This window comes from Hemitrygon akajei, chromosome 9 (genome assembly GCF_048418815.1).
Source record: "Hemitrygon akajei chromosome 9, sHemAka1.3, whole genome shotgun sequence".
In the NCBI taxonomy this organism is placed as follows: Eukaryota; Metazoa; Chordata; class Chondrichthyes; order Myliobatiformes; family Dasyatidae; genus Hemitrygon; species Hemitrygon akajei.
In genome coordinates, this window is record NC_133132.1 from 46,312,775 (window position 1) to 46,337,518 (window position 24,744).

At 41.4% G+C, this 24,744-nt stretch overlaps 1 protein-coding gene across 1 annotated transcript in view; it reads right to left on the minus strand.

The window, feature by feature from the left end:
• zbtb24 (zinc finger and BTB domain containing 24) overlaps positions 1-18,585 on the minus strand; it is a 40,315-nt gene extending 21,730 nt beyond the window's left edge. Inside the window, exons 1-4 of the mRNA XM_073055890.1 lie at positions 18,537-18,585; positions 15,270-16,261; positions 4,026-4,193; positions 2,051-2,134 (exon numbers count right to left, since the gene is read on the minus strand). Coding sequence (XP_072911991.1) covers positions 2,051-2,134; positions 4,026-4,193; positions 15,270-16,227 — 1,210 coding nt within the window. The 5' untranslated portion in view covers positions 16,228-16,261; positions 18,537-18,585. The remainder of the gene's footprint in view (positions 1-2,050; positions 2,135-4,025; positions 4,194-15,269; positions 16,262-18,536) is intronic.
• Positions 18,586-24,744: the final 6,159 nt, after the last annotated feature.

A 24,744-nucleotide genomic window follows, 5' to 3' on the forward strand; every position in this document is an offset into this window, starting at 1 on the left:
TCTTAATTTATTTTACGCTGCAGGGTGAGTAAGTAGTGTTATGATAAACAATATATTTCAGTATCTGTTTCTGACAACTGCAGTAAAAGTTTGCTTATCCGGCAATCTTGGGACTGTGGTGCTGGCAGATCTTCTATAGACTAATACTCAAAAACACTGTTATTTCATTCTCCTTTTGGTGCTACAGTTACATAATAAATTCCCCAGTGGACCCACTAAAAGGGAGCACCTGAACCAAAGCCCCAATGAGTTTAAAGGGAGTGCAAAAACAAGGACCCAGAAGTGACAGTACTTGAGAAGCAGAACCAGGTGTTTCAAGAAAGCATGGAAAATAGAACTAGGAGAGTTTCAAGCAAACTTGAGACATGAGACCACAGTGAGATTCATGGAGGTGTGGGAATCGGAGCCCTGACGTGTGAAAGGGATAGTGAGAACTGCGGCCTCAGTGTGTCAAAGGGAGAGGGGAAACTGGGGCTTCAAAATGAACATGGGAGTCAGTAATCTGTGAACCAAACCATCACCATTGCTTAACTTTGGGATAGCAAATTAACAGATGCCAGTGAGCATGATGCAACTGCAAAGAACATTCACAATTGACTTAATACAAAAGGCCATCAACTTAATACAGTACATAGACTTCAACCTACACAAAATTGACCTAGACACTCTTGACCTAAAAAGTGGAAATTTTCTCACTCTCCTGCATTTAAATTTACCATTGTCATGGAAGAAAATTAAAGCAGTAAAAAAGATTTTATTAAATTTGGACACAGTTGTAATGTAGGAAAAATGCACAGCCAATATGCACATTGGACACTCCAACAACCAAGTTTGATTACTTGACAAACACTTGGCCAGAAAACAGAGATAACTCTTCGGCTTGTTGAAATAATGCCCTGCAATCCTTCACCTCCAACTGAGAATCAAGACATAGAATGGGTTAACTTTTTATCCACAGTGTTTTTAATAACAGTGCAAGTGCCTTCAATATTGCAGCACTCCTTTGAGGTTGGAATAAAGTGTCACCTGGATTTTTTAATAAGTTTTTGGAGTAGGATTGGAACTCACAATCTTTTGTCTCAGCGATAAGTATTCCACCAACACAGCCACGCCTGATATATCCTTGTGTGGAGCAGGTTAAGACCTACAAGTATCTGGGAGTACAGTTAGATGAGAAGCTAGACTGGACTGCCAACACAGATGCCTTGTGCAGGAAGGCACAGAGTCGACTGTACTTCCTTAGAAGGTTGGCGTCATTCAATGTCTGTAGTGAGATGCTGAAGATGTTCTATAGGTCAGTTGTGGAGAGCGCCCTCTTCTTCGTTGTAGCGTGTTGGGGAGGAAGCATTAAGAAGAGGGACGCCTCACGTCTTAATAAGCTGGTAAGGAAGGCGGGCTCTGTCGTGGGCAAAGTACTGGAGAGTTTAACATCGGTAGCTGAGCGAAGGGCGCTGAGTAGGCTACGGTCAATTATGGAAAACTCTGAACATCCTCTACATAGCACCATCCAGAGACAGAGAAGCAGTTTCAGCGACAGGTTACTATCGATGCAATGCTCCTCAGAAAGGATGAAGAGGTCAATACTCCCCAATGCCATTAGGCTTTACAATTCAACCGCCAGGACAAGAACTTTTTAAAAGCTATTATTAATGCTTTTTGAGATAGTGATTTAGATGCATATCATATTTTTTACTGAGTTAAGTATTGTATGTAATTAGTTTTGCTACAACAAGTGTATGGGACATTGGAAAAAAAGTTGAATTTCCCCATGGGGATGAATAAAGTATCTATCTATCTATCTATCTATCTAAACAAATTATATAAATATAATCTTGTTGAGAAGAAAATACTTGGAATACCAGCAAAACAATTATCTGACTCAGAAATATCAAAAACACAAGAGCAATATTTGGGCCATTTAAGCCCTTATAATGCCTTTTCAAACAATGCTAACATGTGCCAATGTAAGCACGTGGATTTAAAAATGTAAGAATACAACATATCTGTTGAATTTCTGAAATTGAAAATACAAAACCAACATGAATTATACCTGTATGGACTCTGTAATGACTCTTCAGTTGTCTCTTCTGAGTAAAAAGCTTTCCACACTGATCACAGTTAAAGGCCTTCTTTCCTTAAAATGAGAATTTTATTTTAATAATATTTTGAGATACATGTGCCACTCAAAATATGTAAATGTGTTAAAAGATTACTCCATAATTCTTCAATGAATAAAAGTAAACCTTTTACAAGTTTAAGCATGCATGAATAACTTCATGTGTTTGGAGTGTGTCTTCACTAGCTTACCATATAGCTCATTTGATAAGCCGCCCACAAGTATCAGACATTGACTTAAACCATTAGATCTTACATCTTCCTTCCATTCTCAATTAGTGAAAATTAATCACATCAAACCGTGCACCAGATTTGCTGAACCAGAAACTAGCCAAATTTTATTTTTGTGTTCATTGTACTATTCCATTATCTCCTTAATGTTAGATTTTCAAAACTGTACAATGACTCCTATATGTCTGGTGTTGGGGAACAATTAAAATCATAACTTGCATCGTAAGCCTCTCACATTATAAAGGAAACTAATACTGATTGAAATTCCTTGCTCTTGGGATATAAGGATACCCACGGCATATCCAATACCACAAAATATTGAGGCATATTAAAGTTTGCACTTAATTTCATTTATGAGTATGAAGCCAATTTTGAATCAGCAAGTTAACTTCCATACAAAAAAAAACAGGAGATGCTGGAAATCAAGGTAACATACACAAAATGCTAGAGGAACTCAGTAAGCCAGGCAGCATCTATGGAAATGAGTAAACAGTCGATGTTTCAGGCTGAGACCCTTCATCAGGAAAAAAGAAATGAGGTCTAAGTAATAATGTGGGGGAAGGGGAGGAACAAATACAAGGTAGTAGATGATAGGTGAAACCAGGAGTAAAGATCTGGTAAGTCGATTGGTGAGAGGGATAAAGGGCTGAAAGAAAGGGAAATCTGAATGGAAAGGACATAATGCTATAGAAGTAAAGTAAGGGGGAGGAGCACTAGAGGGAGGAGATGGGCAGGTAAGGAGATACGGTAAGAGAGGGAAATGGGAATGAGGAATAGAGAAGGCAGGGAGACGATTACTGGAAGTTCGAGAAATCGATGTTCATGCCATCAGGATAGAGGCTACTCAGACTGAATATAAGGTGTTGCTCCTCCAACCTGAGTGTGGCCTCATTATGGCAGTAGAGGAGGACATGGACTGACATACTGGAATGGGAATGAGAAGCAGAATTGAAATGGGTGGCCACCAGGAGATCCCACTTATTCTGGCAGACAGAGCTTAGGTGCTTGGCTCAACAGTCTCCCAATCTACGTCAGGTCTCATCAATATACAGAAGGCCACACCAGGAGCACTGGATATAGTAGATAAACCCAAAGGCTCCCAGGTGAAGTGTCGCCTCACCTAAAAGGATTGTTTGGGGCCATGAATGGTAATGAGGGAGGAGATATTTTATCATTAGAGAAAATGATCTGAAATAAGGACAAGCACATTGGTTCTAGGGGAAAGTGGAAAAAAAAACTGGCTTGGAGAACAGCAGTTCCATGGCAATTGACAAAGACAAATGTTATCAAACTGCTCTATGAACATAATCTAATTTGGAACATCATTGTAAGTAAACACCAACAGATCAAGATGAACAGTATCATACTCAAAAATAAGAATGGTGTCTAATTATTAGAGATGCTTTCAGCTAAATCTGATAGACGACTTTGTACTGTCACAAGAATGTATTTCTCTAGCAGGTCATTGGATCTTACAAACAAATAAAAATATTCTTGAGGTTTTCATTAATGAAGCATATTTATTTGCTGAAACATAATTATTATTCCTGAGGAATTACTATCACCAATCATTTCTCCATTCCTTCACAATGCAATTGGTATGTCTTTGCCTTTCTCCTGTAATAGGTTATAATTATTCAAATTATGAAATAAAAATGGACAATGTGCATTGCAATTACCTGTATGCAGGCTCATATGCTCCAAAAGGGAATGCTTGGTTGTCAAAGACTTTCCACAAGCCGGACAACGATAAGGATGCTCCCCCGTGTGCATGCGCTCATGAACTTGCAGTGTGTGCTTCTGTGAAAATCCTTTACCACACTCAAAACACTTAAAAGGGCGTTCACCTACCGTGAAAAGAAATATTTTAAAATGAATGCTTTAATGTCAAAATTTGCATTCAATTCTTATCATGGAGGAGTTACACATGTGCATTTTTTTTCTCATTTTGGGTGTCTTCCTGTTTCAATTATTCCCAACAGAGAAAATAGTTTCATTTAACTTTAAATCTTTTAATCATCTTAAATGTACTATACCTAAATTATCCATTATTCTGTACACAGAGCATTGAAGCCAGACAAATTATATCGGAGCACAGGAATGAAAAGTCTCTCTAAATGATTAAACCTCATTTGCAGGTCCAGACAACAACCATTGGTCGACCAGAGAAAAAATCATACTTGGTTACGCAGATGCGCAGTTTAGAGGGAACAGTGATGGGTCTCTCTCTCCACGTTACCCCCACCTCATAACAATGTTTTGTCTACTGCCTTGCCAGCAACACCCTGTTGTTGCAAACATGCAAATCGTCAATAATCAGGCCCAGATCTCATCCGTGTTCATATTCGAGATGGGTGAGGGTTTGCTTAAATGGGAAATGCACTAAATGACCTCCTTGTTGGGTACAACTGTATACCAGCTCATTAATGCGAATCTGTTAATCATCTGCCTGCAACTCAAAGCATAAACACATGCAGGTATGGTCAACGATTTCAGTTGTTGTTCAGGCCAAACACTTGAATAGGAAACAAATGTGATGTAAGTGACGTTGACTGGAATATACACTGGAATTTAGAAGGATGAGAGGGGATCTGATTGAAACATATAAGATTATTAAGGGATTGGACACGCTAGAGGCAGGAAAAATGTTCCTGATGTTGGGGGAGTCCAGAACCAGAGGACACAGTTTAAGAATAAGGGGTAGGCCATTTACAACAGAGCTGTGGAAAAACTTTTTCACCCAGATTTGTGGATCTATGGAATGCTCTGCCTCAGAAGGCAGTGGAGGCCAATTCTCGGGATGCTTTTAAGAAAGAGTTAGATAGAGGTCTTAAAGATAGCGAAGGTAAGGGATATGGGGAGAAGGCAGGAACGGGGTACTGATTGTGGAAGATCAGCCATGATCACATTGAATGGCGGTGCTGGCTCGAAGGGCCAAGTGGCCTACTCCTGCACCTATTGTCTATTGTCATACCCAATCTTCTCTGAAATTTTCTGGGAAGCATAGTTACAAGTCTTTTAATTATGCCACTTTTCACACCAGATACTCCTTCACCATTGTTGACTGGGCTATCAACAATATTTCCTATCATTCTTCTCTGCCTCCCACAACCATGGTAAAGTTCCCTTTATATCTTCCATACAGTAGTTTATAAATCAAATGGAATCATTCTCCGTCATTTCTCCCAGCTCAATGACAATGTCACCACCAGGTATTTCCATAATATATCTGTCCATCCCTGCACCATTCCCAGCACATGAATCCTCTCCTAATACAAGCACAGTAAATACTGTTCCATCCTTGATGTCGTACAGGGCGCAGAGGAAAACTCTGCATATCTTTCTCAATTGAGTCCTGATGAAGGGTCTCGGCCCAAAACATCAACTTTTATTCTTTTCCATTGATGCTGTCTGGAATGCTGAGTTCCTCCAGCATTTTGTGTGTGTTGCTTTAAATAAGCAACTCTTTATTCTGAAACTCTCTCCCCTAATTCTTGATAACCCCATAAGGGGAAATAACTTCTCAGCAACTATCCTGTCAATCCCTCTCAGAATCTTGGACATTCAACCAGTGTGCAAAAGACAACAAACTGCGCAAATACAAAAAGAAAGAAGGAAGGGAGGGAGAACATGAGATGAAGAGTCCTTGAGAGTGAGTCCATTGGTTGTGGGAACATTTGAAGGATAGAGCAATTGAAGCTGAGTGAAGAAGTTGAGCAAGTGAACCTCTTTGATTCAAGAGCCTGACGGCTGAGGGGTAATAACTGTTCTTGAACCTAGTGGTGTGAGTCCTGAGGCTCCTGTACCTTCTTCTTCATGGCAGCAGTGAGAAGAGAGCATGGCCTGGGTGGTGGGGGTCCCTGATGACGGGTGCTGTTTTCCTTCAACAGTGCTCTATGTAGATGTGCTCAATGGTGGGGAGGGCAATACCTGTGTTGGACTGGGCTGTATCCACTACTTTTGGTAGGACTTTCTATTCAAAGGACATTGGTGTTTCCATACCAGACTGTGATGCAGCCAATCATTATACTTTCCGCTACACATCTTTTGTTCTGACAACAAATTTCATGATACATGCCAGTGAATATACATCTGATTCTGACTTTTATGAGCTGCAACATTTTAAAAGAAATAACATACTGGTTTTTTTCCCATAATTTTTCATTCCAAAGTGGCTAATCTCATATTTCCATGAATTTCTGGTTCACTTCTTGATTCTTCTGCATGCTCCTGCTTATATAGCTATCTTTGTATAATCAGCAAATAATCTATAGCACATTTAATCTTTCCATTCATGTCATTAATATAGATTGTAAATAGTTAATACTCTAGCATTGATCCCTGTGGCCTTCCACTAGCTAATCCAAAAACGATCTATTTACCTAACTCTGTTTTTTGTTAATGAGTTAATCCAATATCCATTCAAAGATTCACAGTACATTTATTATCAAAGAATGTATAAGTTATACAACTTGAGATTTGTTTCCTTACAGCTGGCCACAAAGCACAAAATCCAAAAGAACCCAATTAAAGAAAAAAAAAGACCTTGCACAGCAGAAAGAAAAAAAACACAAATCCTGCAAACAACTGAAGTGAACAACAATATTCAGAACCAAATCGAGTCCTCAGATCTGAATCCCAGAACAGTCTACAATAGGCCCAAAGACTCTCTTATCAGTTCATTGTATTAGCGGCATGGAGCACAACAACAAGGGAGTCTTTCATACCCTCTGTACCATGGAGAAAGGAGTGACCATCGCAGAAAACGAGCAAATTCGGCTCTCGCCTTGGATCCTGACATCCTGTCTTTTCAGTCTATCTGGGTTGGCATTTAAATTGAACAACAATGGAACAGCAAAAGGCTCTGTAACCCTGGAGAGGAGTGAACTCCCCAGAGAGCAAACAAAATTGGCTTTTTCATCTGATCTGGGCTATTGTTTAAATTGTCTAAACAGCAGATTGTATCTTGTACTAGGATTTGGCTACTGCAAAGGGTTTGGGACCTAGACCATGCTGTCCAATACATTATCCCAATGCTCCTTCCATGCCCAAAAACCTTTTATGTGGCAGTTTAGCAGAAACTTTCTGGAAATCCAAGTTCACTACATCACACTTTTTAAAATTCATGTTCTCTGCTACATCCTTGAAGAACTCCAGCATTAATTGATTTTTTAACTGATCTGCTATTATCTCCTTAATATTGATTTTCAGCATGCTCTTATTATCCTCATCTTCGTCCACAAAGCAAAAAAATTGGCTGAAGATTGAGAGAGCCATTATCTTTTGTATCAACACTAAATTTCAATTTTGTCCAGAATCATCTGGTAGAAATAATTGGTTTACTTTTAGCCTTGAGAAAGTGAAACAAAATATTCAGCTGTGTGGCTTAAACTTCACACGACCATCCTTATGCAAAAGGACAGTGCAACTGTTAGTGCAGTCCCAGTAATCTCTCAACCTTCCCTCTGATTATATTTCTAATCATCTTTATAGTCCTGCTTATACAATATTGAAAACTCCCAGATTGTTAGAATGAGTAGTTATAAGAGTATTGAACATTCCCCTAGTATGATAAGACAGACTCTACCTTTTATTACCTTGCACTTACTCTCTGCACTTTCTCTGTAAATGAAGCTACACTGTATTCTGTCATTGCTTTGCCTTGTACTACCTCAATGCACTGATGTGATGAGATGTTCCTTATGGATGGCATGAAAAACACAAAGTTTTTCACTTTTCGTAAGTACATGTGACAAAGACAAACCAATTTACCAATTTGGTTTCCTCCCTATGTATTGAGTTTAATGTTGTCATGTTTCAGGATAGATTCTGAACTACATATGTGCTAAAAACTGAAGGGGCAGTAGAAGTAAACCAACTGGAAAAACATGGGTTATTGGTGACTTAATCACATATTTGGGTAACATAAGCCCATTCAGCTTTTTTCAGTTTATTTCCTTAATTTGTTCACAGAGCATAGACATTGTAGGCAATGGCAATATTTACTGTCCATCCCTAAATATTCCTTGAATTAAGGGGCAATTCCATATCAACCAGTAAGCACTGCATCATTATTAATATTAAAACTAGCCTGCCTTTGTAAAAAAAAATCTAGATTCATTTAATTACTTAAATTTATACTCAGCGGCCACTTTATTAGTAGTCCTGTACCTAATAAAGTAGATATTGAACATATGTTCGTGGTCTTCTGCTATTGTAGCCCAATCACTTTAAGGTTTGGTGTGTTGTGCCTTCAGAGATGTGCTTCTACACACCACTGTGTGGTTACTGAAGTTACTGTCACCTTCCTGTCAACTGAACCAGTCTGGCCACTCTCCTTTGAGCTCTCTTATTAACAAAATGTGTTTGTCCACATAACTGCTGCTCGCTGGATGATTTTTCATTTTGCACCACTCTCTGTAAACTCTAGAGACTGTTGTGTGTGAAATCCCAGATCATCAGTAATTTCTGAAATACTCAAACCATCCTTTCTGGCACAAGCAATCATTCCATGGTTAAAGTCACTTCAATGACATTTCTTTTCCATTCTTAGGTTCAGTCTGAACAAAAAATGAATTTCTTGACTATTTCTGCATGCCTTTATGCCTTGAGTTGCTGCCACATCACTGGGCAATTAGATATTTGCAGTAACGAGCAGGTTACAGGTGTACCTAATAGAGTGGACACTGAATGTAAAGTTCCCAGCTGAGAAAGTGAAATCTGAAACTTCATCCACTTCATCAATATTTCTGCTACACCACTGTTCATTACCCAGAGCAGCAAATTATGTTAATGGTATGATCCTGTCCTAAATGTGTCAATATAGTTGTTATGATGCACCTAGTGTGGCAGTGTAGTGGGTGGTGCTTGTCACTCTGACTTTTCAGAGAAAAGGAGAGCTGAATGTGTAAGTCTCTCCCTGCCAGTACATAGCGTCTCCAACAGCAATCCTCATGTCGTGCCTCCTCACTGGTGACACTCGGAAACTGAACACCTTTAGGACTCAGGCTGAACTACAGAAGATGGGGAGGAGGTCTGACCCCTGCACACATAGTACACTGACCCACCAGTGTGTGGATCAGATCCCCAGCTATGGGTGAATAGTCCCATTGCCTTATGGGCAGCTTTGGGAGAGACAAAGGCTGCAGGACTAAACCCAGACAGCAAATCCGGAGTGGAGCCCCTAATGACTGAACATCCCGCAGCCAAGCTGGTAGCAAAAGCTTTCCTTTGGACTACATTGGTGAGGTAGAGAGGGGGATCTTGACGACTGGGCATCTCAGGATCTCTACACCTTCTGCCCAGGCTTGTGATAATGATGATCATCACCCATTGTCCTTCGAGACAGATGGATATCAACCATGATCCTGTCCTGCTACAGATTTCCTGCCATAGTGTTGACCCCACTTAATCACTTTTCCGTAGAAAGATGAATACAGAAGATAGAACAGTACAGTACAGGAACAGGACTCTCGGTCCATGATGTCTGTGCCAAATGCAATGTCAAAATAATCCAAATCTATACTGCCTGTAAATGATCCATAACCATTTAATCCATGCATACTCAGGAGTCTGCCTAAAAGCCTCTTAAATGCCACTATTGTATCTGCTTCTATCACTTCTCTCTGATAGCCCATTCTGTGTGACAAAAACTTACCCTGTACATCTCCTTTAAACCTTTCCCCTTTCACTTTAAGTGCATGACCTCTAGTATTTGAAATCTGAGGAAAATATTCTGGCTGTCTACCGTCTCTGTCTCATAATATTCTAAAATTTTATTCCTCGGCTTCTGATGTTCCAGAGAAAACCCAAGTTTGTCCTAACTCTCCTTATAGTTCATGTCCTCTAATTCAGGCAGCATCCTTGTAAATCTCTTCTGCACTGTTTCCAAAGCTTCCACATTCTTTCTGTAATGGGGTGACCAGAATTGCACACATTCCATGTGTGACCTAAATAAAATTTTACATAACTGCAAAAACTAACTTCCTAACCAACACCCCAACCAATGAAGGCCAGCATGCCATACACCTTCTTTACCACACTGTCTACTTGAGTGGCCATTTTCAGGTAACTATGGACCTGGGATCCAAGATCCCTCTGTACATCAATGCTGTTAAAGATCTTGCCGTTAGCTGAATAATTTCATCTTGCGTTTGATCTCCAAAAGTGCAACACCTCACTACACGAAATGCTGGAGGAACTTAGCAGGCCAGGTAGTATCTATGGAAAAGAGTAAACAGTTGATGTTTCAGGCCGAGACCCTTCATCAGGGTTTTTCTCTTGTTTGTGACATCTCACACTTGTCTGGATTAAACAACTTTGCCATTTTTCTGCCCATACCTGTAATTTTCTACTTCCTGTTGTATTGACAACCTTCTTCACCATCCACCACTCTTTGTGTTGTATAGAATCTTACTAACTCAACTATTCACATTTTCATCCATCAAGTTATTTATATATAGCACAAATAACAAAGCTCACAGCACTGATCTACGCAGAACACCACTTGGGCTGGACTTCCAGCCAGAAACAAATGCAGCCACCTCCGCCTTCTGCCTTCTATAGGCAAACCAATTCTAAATTCAAACTACCAAGGGGAGGGAAAGAGTGCTATAAGGAAACCCTTAACTCTAATAATTTCCAGCACAATTCCACCTTCTAGTATCTAAGATTTGAATTGAATTGAATTAATTTTATTACTTACCTCCTTCATATACGCGAGTAAAAATCCTTATATTTAGTCTCCGCCTAAACGTGCAAAGTGCAATTTATAATAAATATTATGTACTACAGGATAGTCAATATAACATAGAAATACAGTCGCATCCGCATGAATTAAGCAGTCTGATGGCCCGGTGGAAGAAACGTGTTGGTTCGGGCTTTTATGCTGTGGTACCATTTCCCGGGTCGTAGCAGCTGGAACAGTTTGTGGTTGGGGTAACTTGGGTCTCCAATGATCGTTCGGGCCCTTTTTACACAGCTGTCTTTGTAAATGTCCTGATTGGTGGGAAGTTCACATCTACAGATGTGTTGGGCTGTCCGCACCGCTCTCTGCAGAGTCTGCAGTTACCATGCCTTTAACTGTTAAGTTGGGGAAATGATAAACCAAGTCATGGACAGTAGTCTTAGGACATCAATTGCTTAGACATCATACACACGCACTGAATTAAAAGTGGAACTGGCAATTATATATGGAGCTCCTGCTGGAAAGACTTCAAACTAGCTGATAGCTAATGATGTTTACCCTTTGTTGGCCTTTCTGTAACTGACGTTAAATATTGCCATTGAGAGTGCAGAATTGTCTGAATACAACTGGAGTACAAATGTTCCAAACCAATCATCACCTCGTGGAGATTAGAATATGCAGAGATCACAATATACGTAAGTTATGGTCCACAGAGGGGAAGATAATAAATTAAAATCAGGAAAATGCTGGAAAACTCAACAGGTCAGGCAGCTTCCCTGGAAAGAGAAAAAGGTGCTGCCTGACCTGCTGAGCCTCTCCAACATTCCCAGTGTTTAATTTAGATTTCCATTATCTTTTTTTTAATTTCAAGATAAACAATTTCCCCATCTCTGAAGTGGAAGTATGGGGGTTACAAGAGACTGAGGCAATTATGAATTATTATTATGTTCAGTAGATGGACATGTATCTGAATGAACTCATTAAGTGGTTTTATTGAAGGTACAACAAATTGTCTACCAAACAAGAATGCAGACTTTGAGGTCATGGTAGTGAGTCCAGAAGAAACACAAAATAAAATTATTAAAGAAGATCTCCTTGCTAAACACACGGCTATAGAGAATATGAAAGCAGTGGAAAGTGAATTTGCCTGGTATAGATAGAGATCGAGCTGCAGATGCGTCACTTGCGAGGACTACAGAACACAATCTCTTAAAGCATGACTCTATGTATATTAATGGTGTACAGGATCATTTCAGCAAGTTAATATAAATTATAATGAGAAAGAGAATAGCTTCTAATTTACAGCTAGTTAGAAATAAAGCATTAGAACAGATTGGACAATAGAAGAATTAAAATCTTCTGCAAGAAATCATACCAGATACTGGTCCACAGATTGATTCATTTCTGCTTGAGCTAATTAAGAGCACCTGAAGAAAACACCAAATCTCTTTTACTCACCGTGCAGTTCCAAAGAAAACAGCTTAATTTGTACTTTATTAAAAGGGCATTTAAAAAAAAGTTATGGAATTGACATGACAATGAAGTATGACTTTCAACATTTCTTCTGCACTATAAGCAAAGCTTGCACTCCATAACAAGGCACAAAACTGAAAAAATATTGATAATAGGACACATTTGAGGCTTATTCAGCCCAGGTTAGAATGAAAACTGGAGGAAAGGCAGTTCATGATTCAATCAGCAAGGAGGAAAGATATGTATGATGGTGCTTGCATACTGAGATGGTCCTAAGAATTATCTTGTGAAGACTACTGAGAAATTCAAATAACTTCTTGAGGATACTTGCTCCGAGTGCAAGTGAACCATAAGAACAGTGAAGATTGCTCTGTAATCAATTGCATTTCTGTAAATGTCACATATGTTCAAGGAGAATCACGTCATATTTGTAACAAAAGCTGAGACGGTCGGTACTCCAGTAACACTAATAGCTCAACGGAAATGTTATCAATATTGTGAAGACCAGAATGTGTGATTAAGTTCCTCATGTCTCAATTGTATCAGTATCTAAACTTTGTAAAAGACATTGAAGCAGATTGAGAACACACTGTACACCCATAATGTACGGTAGTAAAGAGTAAGGATTAGATGTGCTGTGGAAGAAGCAGCTGGGGTTTCACAGGCCTGAAATGTGAAACAGAATGTGAAGTCTACTGGCCTGGAAGGTGAGTCTCAAAGTATAATTCTTCAAGCATGGAGGACAAATAAAAAAGTGGTATTGACCTCAGAGGTAATCACATCAGAGATAGTATTTTGGAGTCAAATATGCTAGATAAATTGTTTAATTAAAAAGGACAGATTTAATATACACTGAGTTTATGTTTGTGCTCTTCTGCAGCTGTAGCCCATCTACTTCAAGGTTCAGCACGATGTGCATTCAGAGATCCTCTTCTGCACACCACTGTTGTAATGCATAGTTATTTGAGTTACTGTCACATTCCCGTCAGTCTGGCCATTTATCTCCTATCTCTCTTATTAACAAGGCATTTTCGCCCACAGAATTGCTGCTCACTGGATTTTTTTTGGGTTTCTCACACCATTCCTTGTAGACTCTAGAGACTGTTGTGCATGAAAGTTCCATATCAGCAGTTTCTGAGACATGCAAACCACTCCTTCTGGTACCAACAATCATTCCAGTCAAAGTCACTTTGATCACATTTCTTCCCCATTCTGATGTTTGGTCAGAACAGCAACTGTACCTCTTATGCACTGAGTTGCTGCCACATGATTGGCTGATTAGATATTGTATTAATGAGGTGTACAGATGTACCTAATAAAATGGGCACTGAGTGTGTATTCAAACTGCAGTACATACACGTGCATTGAACAAAACATACAATATTAGTTCATATTCCCCTGCAGATTTATAAGGAGAAGATTCTAAGTTGTTAACTTACCGTTCAACTTCTTGTCCCCTTGCCCAATATGGTCCATTGAGTCTGCTCCACCATTCCATCATGGCTGATTTATTATCCAACTCAACCTCATTCTCCTGTCTTCTCCCCGTAATGTTTGAGGCCCTTACTAATCAAGAACCTATCAGGTTCCACTTTAATACCCAATGTTTTTGCCTCCACAGCCATCTGCAGTAATGAATTCCAGATCCACCACTTTCTGGCTAAAGAAATTCCTCCTCATCTCCATTCTAATGAGACATCCTTGCATTCTGAGGCTGGGCCCTCTAGTCCTAGACTCCCTCACTACTCCAAACATCTTCACTACGTCCACTCTATCTAGCCTTTCAATATTCAATAGGTTTCAATGAGATCCACCCTCATCTTCTAAACACCAGCAAATACAGGCCCAGACTGCTCCTCATTCCCGGGATCATCGTGAACCTCCTCTGGACCCTCTCCAATGCCTGCACATCCCTTCTTGGATAAGGGGCTTAAAACTGCCCACAATACTCCAAGTGCAGTTTGACCAATGCCTTATAAAGCCTCAGCATTACATTCTTGCTCTTATATTCTAGTCCTCTAGAAATGAAGCTAACATTTCATTTGTCTTCCTCACCACCAACTCAACCTGCAAGTTAATCTTTAAGCACAAACTAGAGAAAACCTGCAGATGTTGGAAATCCAAGCAACACACACAAAATGCTGGAGGAACTCAGGAGGTCAGGCAGCATCTATGGAAAAAAGTACAGTCAACATTTCAGGCCGAGACTCTTCAGCAGGAGGGTCTTGGCCTGAAACATCGACTTTACTCTTTTAATCTTCAAGGCCTGCACTAGGACTTTGAAGTTTCTCTGCACCTTTAATTTCTGAAAAAGTGCATTACCCTATATTTCCCGACACTGTATTCCATCTGCCACTTCCATGACCATTCTCCTAATTTGTCTAAGTCCTTCTGCAGACTCCCTGTTTCCTTAACACTACCTGCGCTTCCACCTATCTTTGTATTGTCCACAAACTTGGCCAAAAACTATCAATTACATTATCCAAATCATTAATACATAACATGAAAAGAAGTGGTCCCAACACCAACTCATGCTGAACATCACTAGTCACCAGCAGCCAACTAGAAAAGGCCCCCTTTATTCCCACTCTTTATCACCTGCCAGTCATCCAATCTTCTGTCCATGCTAGTGCCTTTCTTGTAATACCATGGGCTCCTATAGGTTAAATCCATATGCTTAGCACATATGCTAAGAATAGGGCAAGTGCTCCAGACCACTGTTAAAGAATTCTTCCAAACACAAGAATGATTATTTTTTTCCCACCTGTGTGCGTTCTTCGATGTATAGTCAAGAAGTGGTGATTCTTAAATACTTTATCACAGTCTTTACATCTAGCTTCTATATCTGGATACTTCCTCTTTCGTCCTCGCTTCCTTACTTTCTCCTCTTCTTCTTCCACCGTTCCAAGTTTGTAGCCCATTAACTTAATGGGCCTTTGAATTCTACGGTTGCTATAGCGGCTGTGACCCACCAATGTTGCTATTCTATGTTCATAACCGTCTTGTAAGGGGGACTCCGCACCTGTCCCAATATTGAGACAGGCTTCCGATTCTGACAGCTTACTGCTTTGTTTCCCTGCACTGTTGTCCTTACAGTTTATTTTACAATTAATTTCTTCTGTGGACTGTCCAAGTTTGTTCTGATGTTCCTGTGGGCCATTCAGAGGCTCACTGTCAACGTCATTGCTTTTGACTTGCACTTGCTCACATTTTCGGGGCCTTCCCCTCTTGCGTTTTGGCTTTGAAGGCTGATTATCCTCAACACTGGGTTCCACAACGACCACCTTGATTCCATTGGAAGCTAGGGATACCTTAACACGTAAATGGTTATCTTGATAGTCTGAGTATGCCTTGATCAAATCATTCACTTTCAGAACCTCAGCTGTAGTCACTATATGCTGAATGGACCTTTCTGTGACATTCAGACGACCGGTGTATATGAATTCCAGCACGGCGCTGAAGGTGTCTGCAGCCATTCCATCAAGCATATAGATAGCCTGGCCTTGCTGGCTCTCATCAGCAAACATCAGGGAAAAATATTCACTGCTGGCAGCAAGCAGCGCTTTGTGGGCTTTGAAGTGAACATCCTCAGCAATCAGAGTAATGTCACATAAAAAATCTCTTTTTCTTTGTTCTTCAAAATTAGTCAAAATAGTGTCTTTATGAGTCTTAGACTGGATGACAAGAGAAGGGGGAGGGACATCAGCCTCTGTTTCAGTCATCTTAGTGATAATTAGTCAAATACACATGGCACCCCTGGAAAATAAAGCAAACCACTTCATCACTCAAGTAATTAGCATACCATTCTAAGTAATCTGTAAATTATACAATGGTGTTAGCTTACAATTATCACAAAAATATTGATGTGAATAGTAATATAAATACAAGATCACTATCATTGTTTTCTTTACAGTAGGACCTTTCCACGTCAGACAATGTGCATGAGACTTCTGTGTTATTTTTAGCTTACTAAATAGTCTTTCACTCTTCAGCACACCAGTTCTTTCAGTGATTTATATTAAACAAGAGTTGACTAGAACAACTGCAATCATTAGAACTATAGGTGACTTGCTACCTGCAAGGAGCAGCAATTTATGGACAGCATCAATCTCGGGGACAATCACATCTAGGGTAAGTGGAGCACCTGGAGAAATTGCAGCTACCAGCTGTTGAGCAAAGTGTGGAATGCAAACACTGCAGGATGCCACTGAGAAAAAAACAAACTGAACAGGAACCAAGATAAGGTCAAGGTACAAGATTTGGGGTTTGGGTTACCAAGAGATAGGCCAGATCTGTTTTCCCTGGTAGGGGTGTCTAAAACTAGAGCACATATGCTAAGAGAGAGAGTGAGAGTATGAAAGGGTTGTGGAGACTGAGGGAGAGTGGGAGTGTGAGGGGAGGGAGGAGGGGAGGCAGGGGGAGGTGAGGGGAGGGAAGGAGGAGGGGAAGGAGGAGGGGGAGAGGAAGGAAAAGGGGGAGGGGAGAGGAAGGAAAAGGGGGAGGGGGAAGGAAGAGGGCCAATTCTCTATATCACACTCCAATCCAGTTGGTGGTGATAATGCACCTTTAAGTTAGCCTGCCAACTGCCATATAAAGTTAGAGGATGAAGGATTGCATGTCAGATGCTAATGCAGTTCCCTCCTGCTGGAATCCTCACTGAGTTCAAGGGCACTGTTGGCACTATCTCCTAACCCAAGTGGATATGTTCAAATGCCAAGCTTCATTAAAAAAATAATCAGGTTCAAGTTTTTTTGTCCATCTAACTTTATATTTTTTATTGATGGTAGTTTAAAGAGTTTTAAAGTATATTTACTATTAATTTTAAATCCACTGTTCTTAAATATCTCTGAATGTCAGATTTCAAATACTGTCACAGGCTGTCAAGCTAATTCTGGGGTCAAGTCCTAAGGAATCACTGTCTTGAAGCTCAGTTGCCACTCATGGAGGGCTACTGGGTGAAAGAGTCCAGTGCAGTGAACCCTGTATAACAACATTTCCCCCTCCCCCCACTACTTCCAAATCTCTTAGTATCTCTCCTTTCAGTTAGTCCTGACAAAGGGTCTCGGCCTGAAACGTCGACAGTGCTTCTCCTTACAGATACTGCCTGGCCTGCTGTGTTCCACCAGCATTTTGTGTGTGTTGTTTGAACTTCCAGCATCTGCAGATTTCCTTGTGTTAACCCTGTATAACATTGTGTTAAGTGCGGCAACCAAATTAGTGTGGGGAACAAATGTAGTAGGGTTGGATGGAACATTATTCATCCCAAGCATTCATCAGAAATAAAGCAACACCATCAGTTTAGTCATCTTTTTGTATCACATTGGAGATGGTTTCTCAATCTCTCTCTCTTCCTCTATTTGGTTCTCTTTTCAAGGTCTTTCTCAGTCTTGGGTCTCCCTCTCAGTTTGCCCTCTCTCTATAATTCCCAGCTGTAGTCTTTTCTTCAATCTACCTATTCCAAGCCCCTCTCATAGTCTTCCTACTGTCCCAGATCTCGTCTGGGAATGATACACAACTCAGCTGGGAAAGGAACTTGTGAGGAGAATATAAGTCTGCAAAAAGATAGTTAAATGTTTGGGCAAGGTGAAACATAATGTGACAAAACTTGCGATTATGCGCTTTGGTAGGAAAAACAGATAGCAGCATAACTTAATAGTGTAAACCGAATGAATACTGGTGCGCAGAGAAATGCGGATGTCACTCGACAGAAACCAGAAAAATGGCATAACTATCCTGCGTCTCTTTCCCTCCCTCTCTCTCTCTTTCCCTCCCTCCCTCTCCCTCTCTCTCTCTCTCTCTCTCTATCCCTATCCCGAGCCTCACTTTCTCCCTCCAACCCCGCTCTCTTTATCCCGGGCTCTCTCAACTTTACCGCTTTAGCTTTGAACCCAGCACCAAGGCCCCCCTTCTGCTAACACTGCCAAGAAATAAACATATCATTTCTACTGGAGGTCTGTTTTTGGTTGCGTCGCTGGTGTCGGTTTCATCCATGAGGGGAACGCAGCTGACTAAGCGCAGCCAAGGACCTTACCGTGCGGCCCAGCCAGATGGCGACGTCCCTGTCATTGCAAGTACCGCGAGATTTGCCGGGACGGCAGAGGCCTCACTGACACAGGCGGGGCTCCAGGGGGCAGCCGAGAGCCGGCCCTGCCGGAGCTGAACGCTGGAGATCCGGCCATTGCGGCATCCGCAGCCGCTCTTCGATCGCCGCGCTTGGTCTCCCTAGTAACCTGGAGCACCCCAACCGTACACTGCTTGAACCTCCAGACTGATCTCACTGGCAACCCTGAAGGCCATGTCCCACTTGGGAGAAAAATAATACCTTGAATACAGACAACATCCCCACGTAAATTCTGAAACTTGGTGGGAAGGACTGCAGTTACAAATCCACAATCTCATCTCCCTTAGCTGTGAAGAAGATTTGCCATGGGGTGCTGAGGGCAAGAGCATCTTCAAGAAAAGCCCATTGACTTAATTTCAAAACAGGTCCTTCTCAGCTGTCTCCTCCCAGTGACCAAAGAATTATTCCTCACACTGGAGTGTGGATCTGTCTGTCTAATGGTCCGATGTCCATGACCTTCCGGAACCATGGGGCAACTTCAAAGAAAATGTAGGAAATTGCATTAACTAATTTATATCTCGTTTTTGATCTCAAAAAAATTGGCTTGGTGAATGTGGAGAATCCTTCTCAAATTTGGGACTTTTCCAATTTTGGTGTCCTCAATGGCATGCAATCTCAGTGCAGTTTAGCATCAAAGCAGGTTTGATATTGCACCAACAATTAGACCATAACATAGAAGAAATAAGAGCAGGATCAGTCCATTTGGCTCACTGAGTCTGCTCTGCCATTCAGCCATGGCTGATTTATTATTCCCTCTCAGCCCCATACTCGTGCCTTTTCCATAACCTTTGACGGCCTAACAAATTGAGAACTATTAACCTCCATGTTATAGAGTTGTAGAAAAGTACAGCACAGAAACAGGCCATTTGACCCATCTAGTCCATGCCAAAACTATTTCTACTGCCTATTCCCATCAACCTGCTCTGGGACCATAGCCCTCCATACCCCTACTATTCATGTACCGATCGAAACTTCTCTTAAATGTTGAAATTGAGCATGCACCACTTGTGCTAGCAGCTCATTCCACACTCTCATGACCCTCTGAGTGAAAAAGTTTCCCCTCATGGTCTCCTTAAACTTCTCACCTTTCACCCATAACCTCAGTGGAAAAAGCCTGCTTGCATTTACCCTTTTTATGCCCCCCATAATTTTGTATGCCTTTATCAAATCTCCACTCAATCTTCTACATTCTGAGGAATACAGTCCTAACCTATTCAATCTTTCCTTATAACTAGGTCCTCCAGACCTGGCAAAACCACTTCTTCTGTACTCAATACATTGATTTATGAAAACTAATGTGTGAAAAGCTTTCTTTTCAACTCTATCTACCTGTGACACCACTTTCAATGAATTCTGGACTGTATATCTAGATCCCTTTGTCCCACCACACTCCTCAGTGCCCGACCGCTCACCGTGTAAGACCTACCCTGATTGGTCCTACTGAAGTGCAACACCTCGCACTTGTCCGCATTAAATTCCATCTGCCCATTTTCCCAGCTGAAACCCCCAACCTTGGTGTCATCCACAAATTCGTTGATCCAGTTAACCATATTATCATCCAGATCATTGATATAGATGACAAACAACAAAAGGACCCAGCACTGATCCCTGTGGCACACCATTAGTCACAGGCCTCCAGTCAGAGAGATAACCCTCTACTACCACTTTCTGGCTTCTCTCACAAAGCCAATGTCAAATACAATTTATTGCCTCATCCTGAATGCTAAGCAACTGAACCTTCTTGACCAGCCTCCCATGTGGGACCTTGTCAAACGCCTTACTAATCTATGTAGACAACATCCACTAAATTGCCTTCATCCACTTTCCTGGTAACTTACTCAAAAAGCTATTTAACATTGGTTAGACATGACCTACCAGGTATGAAGCTATGCTGACTATCATTAATCAGTCCACGTCTACAGTGTGAGGTGATTCGTTTTGGTAGGTCAAATATGGTGGCAGAATATAGCATTAATAGTAAGACTCTTGGCAGTGTGGAGGATCAGAGGGATCTTGGGGTCTGAATCCATTGGACACTCAAAGCTGCTGCGTAGGTTGACTGTGTAGTTAAGAGGGTGTGGGATTGAGTTCAAGAGCTGACAGGTAATGTTACAGCTATATAGGACCCTGGTCAGACCCCACTTGGAGTACTGTGGTCAGTCCTGGTCACTTCACTATAGGAAGGATGTGGAAACCAAAGAAAGGGTGCAGAGGAGATTTTCAAGGATGTTGCCTGGATTGGGGAGCATGCCTTATGAGAATAGGCTGAGTGAACTCGGCCTTTTTCCCTTGGAGTGACGGAGGATGAGAGGTGACCTGACAGAGGTGCATAAGATGATTAGAGGCATTGATCGTATGGTTAATCAAAGGCTTTTTCCCAGGGTTGAAATGGCTGGCTGTCACGAGGGGGCACAGTTTGAAGGTTCTTGGAAGTAAGTACAGAGGAGATGTCAGGGGTAAGTTTTTTTTACGCAGAGAGTGGTGGGTGTGTGGAATGGGCTGCCGGCGACAGTGGTGGAGGCAGATACAATAGTGTCTTTTAAGAGACTCTTGGATAGGTAGATGGAGCTTAGAAAAATAGAGGGCTATGGGTAACCCTAGGTAATTTCTAAACTAAGTACACGTTCAGCACAGCGTTGTGGGCCGAAGGGCCTGCATTGTGCTGTAGGTTTTCTATGTTTCTATGATATATTCAAAAACTTATATATCTGGTCCCTTGGAATACCTTCCACTAACTTTCCCACATCTGACGTCAGACTCACCAGCCTATAGCTTCCAGCTTTATATTTAGGGCCTTTTCAAACAACAGAACAACATTAACTATCCTCCAACTCTCTGGTACCTCTCCTGTTGCTAAGGATGTTTTGAATAGCTTTGCTAGACCCCGACAATTTCTCCACTTGTCTCCTGTAGTGTCCAAGGGAACACCTTGTCAGGTCCTGGGGATTTGTCCCCCCAATTTGCCTCAGGGTATTAAACACCTCCTCTGTAATCTGTATAGGGTCCATGAAGTTGATGCCGCTTTGCATCACTTCTATAAACTCTGTTTCTCTGTCCTGAGTAAATACAGATGCAAGGAATTCATTTAAGATGTCCACAATCTGTTTTGGCTCCACACATGGATTACCATTCTGGTCTTCCAGAGGACCTGTTTTGCCCCTTGCAATCCTTTTACTCTTAACATATCTAGAATCTCTTCTCCTTCACCTTGACTGCTCAAGCATCTCATGCCTTCTTTTATAGAAATATAGAGTCATAGAGAAGTACAGCACAGAAGCAGGCCATTCAACTCATCTAGTTCATGCTGAAATCAGTTAAGCTGCCTACTCCCAATGACCTTCACCCAGACCATAGCCCTCCATATCCCTACTATCTATATACCAATCCAAACTTCTCTTAAATGTTGAATTGAGCTCACATGGACTATTTATGCTGGCAGCTCATTCCACCCTCTCACAACCCTCTGAGTGAAGAAGTTTCACCTCATGTTCCCCTTAAACATTTCTCCTTTCACCCTTAAACCTTGACCTCTGGTTGTAGTCCCACCCCCACCCAACCTCAGTGGAAAAAGTCTGAGTGCATTTACCTTATAGTCCCTTATACTTTTGTATACCTCTATCAAATTTCCTCTCAATCTTCTACGTTCAACCTCTAGTCTTGCTGATTTCTTCTTAATTGCTCTCTTGCATTCTTTGTACTCTATAACCACCTCATTTGTTCCTACTTGCCTATAAGCACCTCCTTTTTTCTCTTAACCAGGGCCTCAATAACTCTTGAAAACCAAGGTTCCCTACACTTTGTGTGTGTTGTTGTTCCCTACACTTGTTTTCTTTACCTTTCATTATGATAGGCACATACAAGCTTTGTACTCTCAAAATTTTGTTTTTGAAGGCCTCCCACTTTCCAAGTATACCCTTGCCAGAAAACAGCATATCCCAATCTACACTTGTCAGATCAATCAATTGGCCTTTCTCCAATCTAGAATCTCAATCCACAGACCAGACCTATCCTTTTCCATATTAAATATACTCTCATCCTTCATAATAGACTGTTTTACCAATGACTGGCTTATAATTTCCCCTCTTTTGCCTCCCTCCTTTCTAAAAGATAGGAGCATTATATTTGTGATTTTACAGTCATCTAGAACCATTCCAGAATCTATTGATTTTTGAAAGATCACTGCTAATATCTCCACAATCACCAGCTATCCACCAGCTATATCTTTCAGAACCCTGGGGTAATCCATCTAGATCAGGTGACTTGTCTACCTTCAGACCTTCCATAAAAACATAGACAACCTACAGCACAATACAGGCCCTTTGGCCCACAAAGTTGTGCCGAACATGCCCCTACCTTAGAACTACCCAGGCTTTACCCATAGCCCTCTATTTTCCTAAGCTCCACGTAGCCATTCAGGAGTCTCTTAAAAGATCCTATCGTTTCCACCTCCACCAGCACTGCTGGCAGCCCATTCCATGCACTTACTACTCTCTGTGTAAAAAACTTACCCCTGACATCTCCTCTGTACCTACTTCTAAGCACCTTAGAATTATGCCCTCTCATGCTAGCCATTTCAGTCCTGGGGAAAAGCCTTTGTCTATTAACATGATCAATGCCTTTCATTAACTACGGTAGTACACCTCTATGAGGTCACCTCTCATCCTCCATCGCTCCAAGGAGAAAAGGCCGAGTTCACTCAACCTATTCTCATAAGGCATGCTCCCCAATCCAGGCAACGTCCTTGTAAATCTCCTCTACACCCTTCCTGTAAGTGAGGTGACCAGAATTGAGCACAGTACTCCAAGTGGGGTCTGACTAGGGTCCTATATAGCTGCAACATTACCTCTCAGCTCTTGAACTCAGTCTCATGGTTAATGAAGGCCTTCTTAACCACAGAGTCAACCTGCATAGCAGCTTTGAATATGCTATGGACTCGGACACCAAGATCCCTCTGATCCTCCACACTGCCAAGAATCTTGCCATTAATGCTATATTCTGCCATCATATTTGACCTACCAAAATGAACAACCTCACACTTATCAGGGTTGAACTCCATCTGCCACTTCTCAGCCCAGTTTTGCAACCTATCAATGTCCCGTTGTAACCTCTGACAGCCCTCCACACTATCCACAATACCCCCAACCTTTGTGTCATCAGCAAATTTACTAACCCATCCCTCCACTTCGTCATCCAGGCCATTTATAAAAATCATAAAGAGTAGGGGTCCCAGAACAGATCCCTGAGGCATACCACTGGTCACTGGCCTCCATGCAGAATATGACCTGTCTACAACAACTCATTGCCTTCTGTAGGCAAGCCAGTTCTGAATCTACAAAGCAATGTCCCTTGGGATCCCATGCCTCCCTACTTTCTCAATAAACCCTGCATGGGGTACCTTATCAAATACCTTGCTGAAATCCATATACACTACAACTACTGCTCTTCCTTCATCAATGTGTTTAGTCACATCCTCAAAAATTTCAGTTGCTTGTAAGGCACGACCTGCCTTTCACAAAGCCATGCTGACTATTCCTAACCATATTATGCTTCTCCAAATGTTCGTAAATCCTGCTTTTCAGGATCTTCTCCATCAACTTACCAACCACTGAAATAAGACTCACTGGCCTATAATTTCCTGGGCTATCCCTACTCCCGTTCTTGAATAAGGGAACAACATCCGCAACCTTCCAATCCTCTGGAACCTCTCCCATCCTCATTGATGATGCAAAATTCATTGCCAGAAGCTCAGTAATCTCTTCCCTCGCTTCCCACAGTAGCCTGGGATACATCCCCTCCGGTCCCAGTGACTTATCCAACTTGATGCTTTCCAAAAGCTCCAGCACATCCTCTTCCTTAATATCTACATGTTCAAGCTTTTCAGTCCACTGCCGTCATCCCTACAATCGCCAAGATCCTTTTCCGTAATGAATACTGAAGCAAAGTATTCATTAAGTGCCTCCGCTATTTCCTCCAGTTCCATACACACTTGATTAGTCTTATCCTCACCCGTCTTATCCTCTTGCTCTTCACATACTTGTAGAATGCCTTGGGGTTTTCCTTAATCTTGTCCGCCAACGCCTTCTCATGGCCCCTTCTGGCTTTCCTACATTCTTAAACT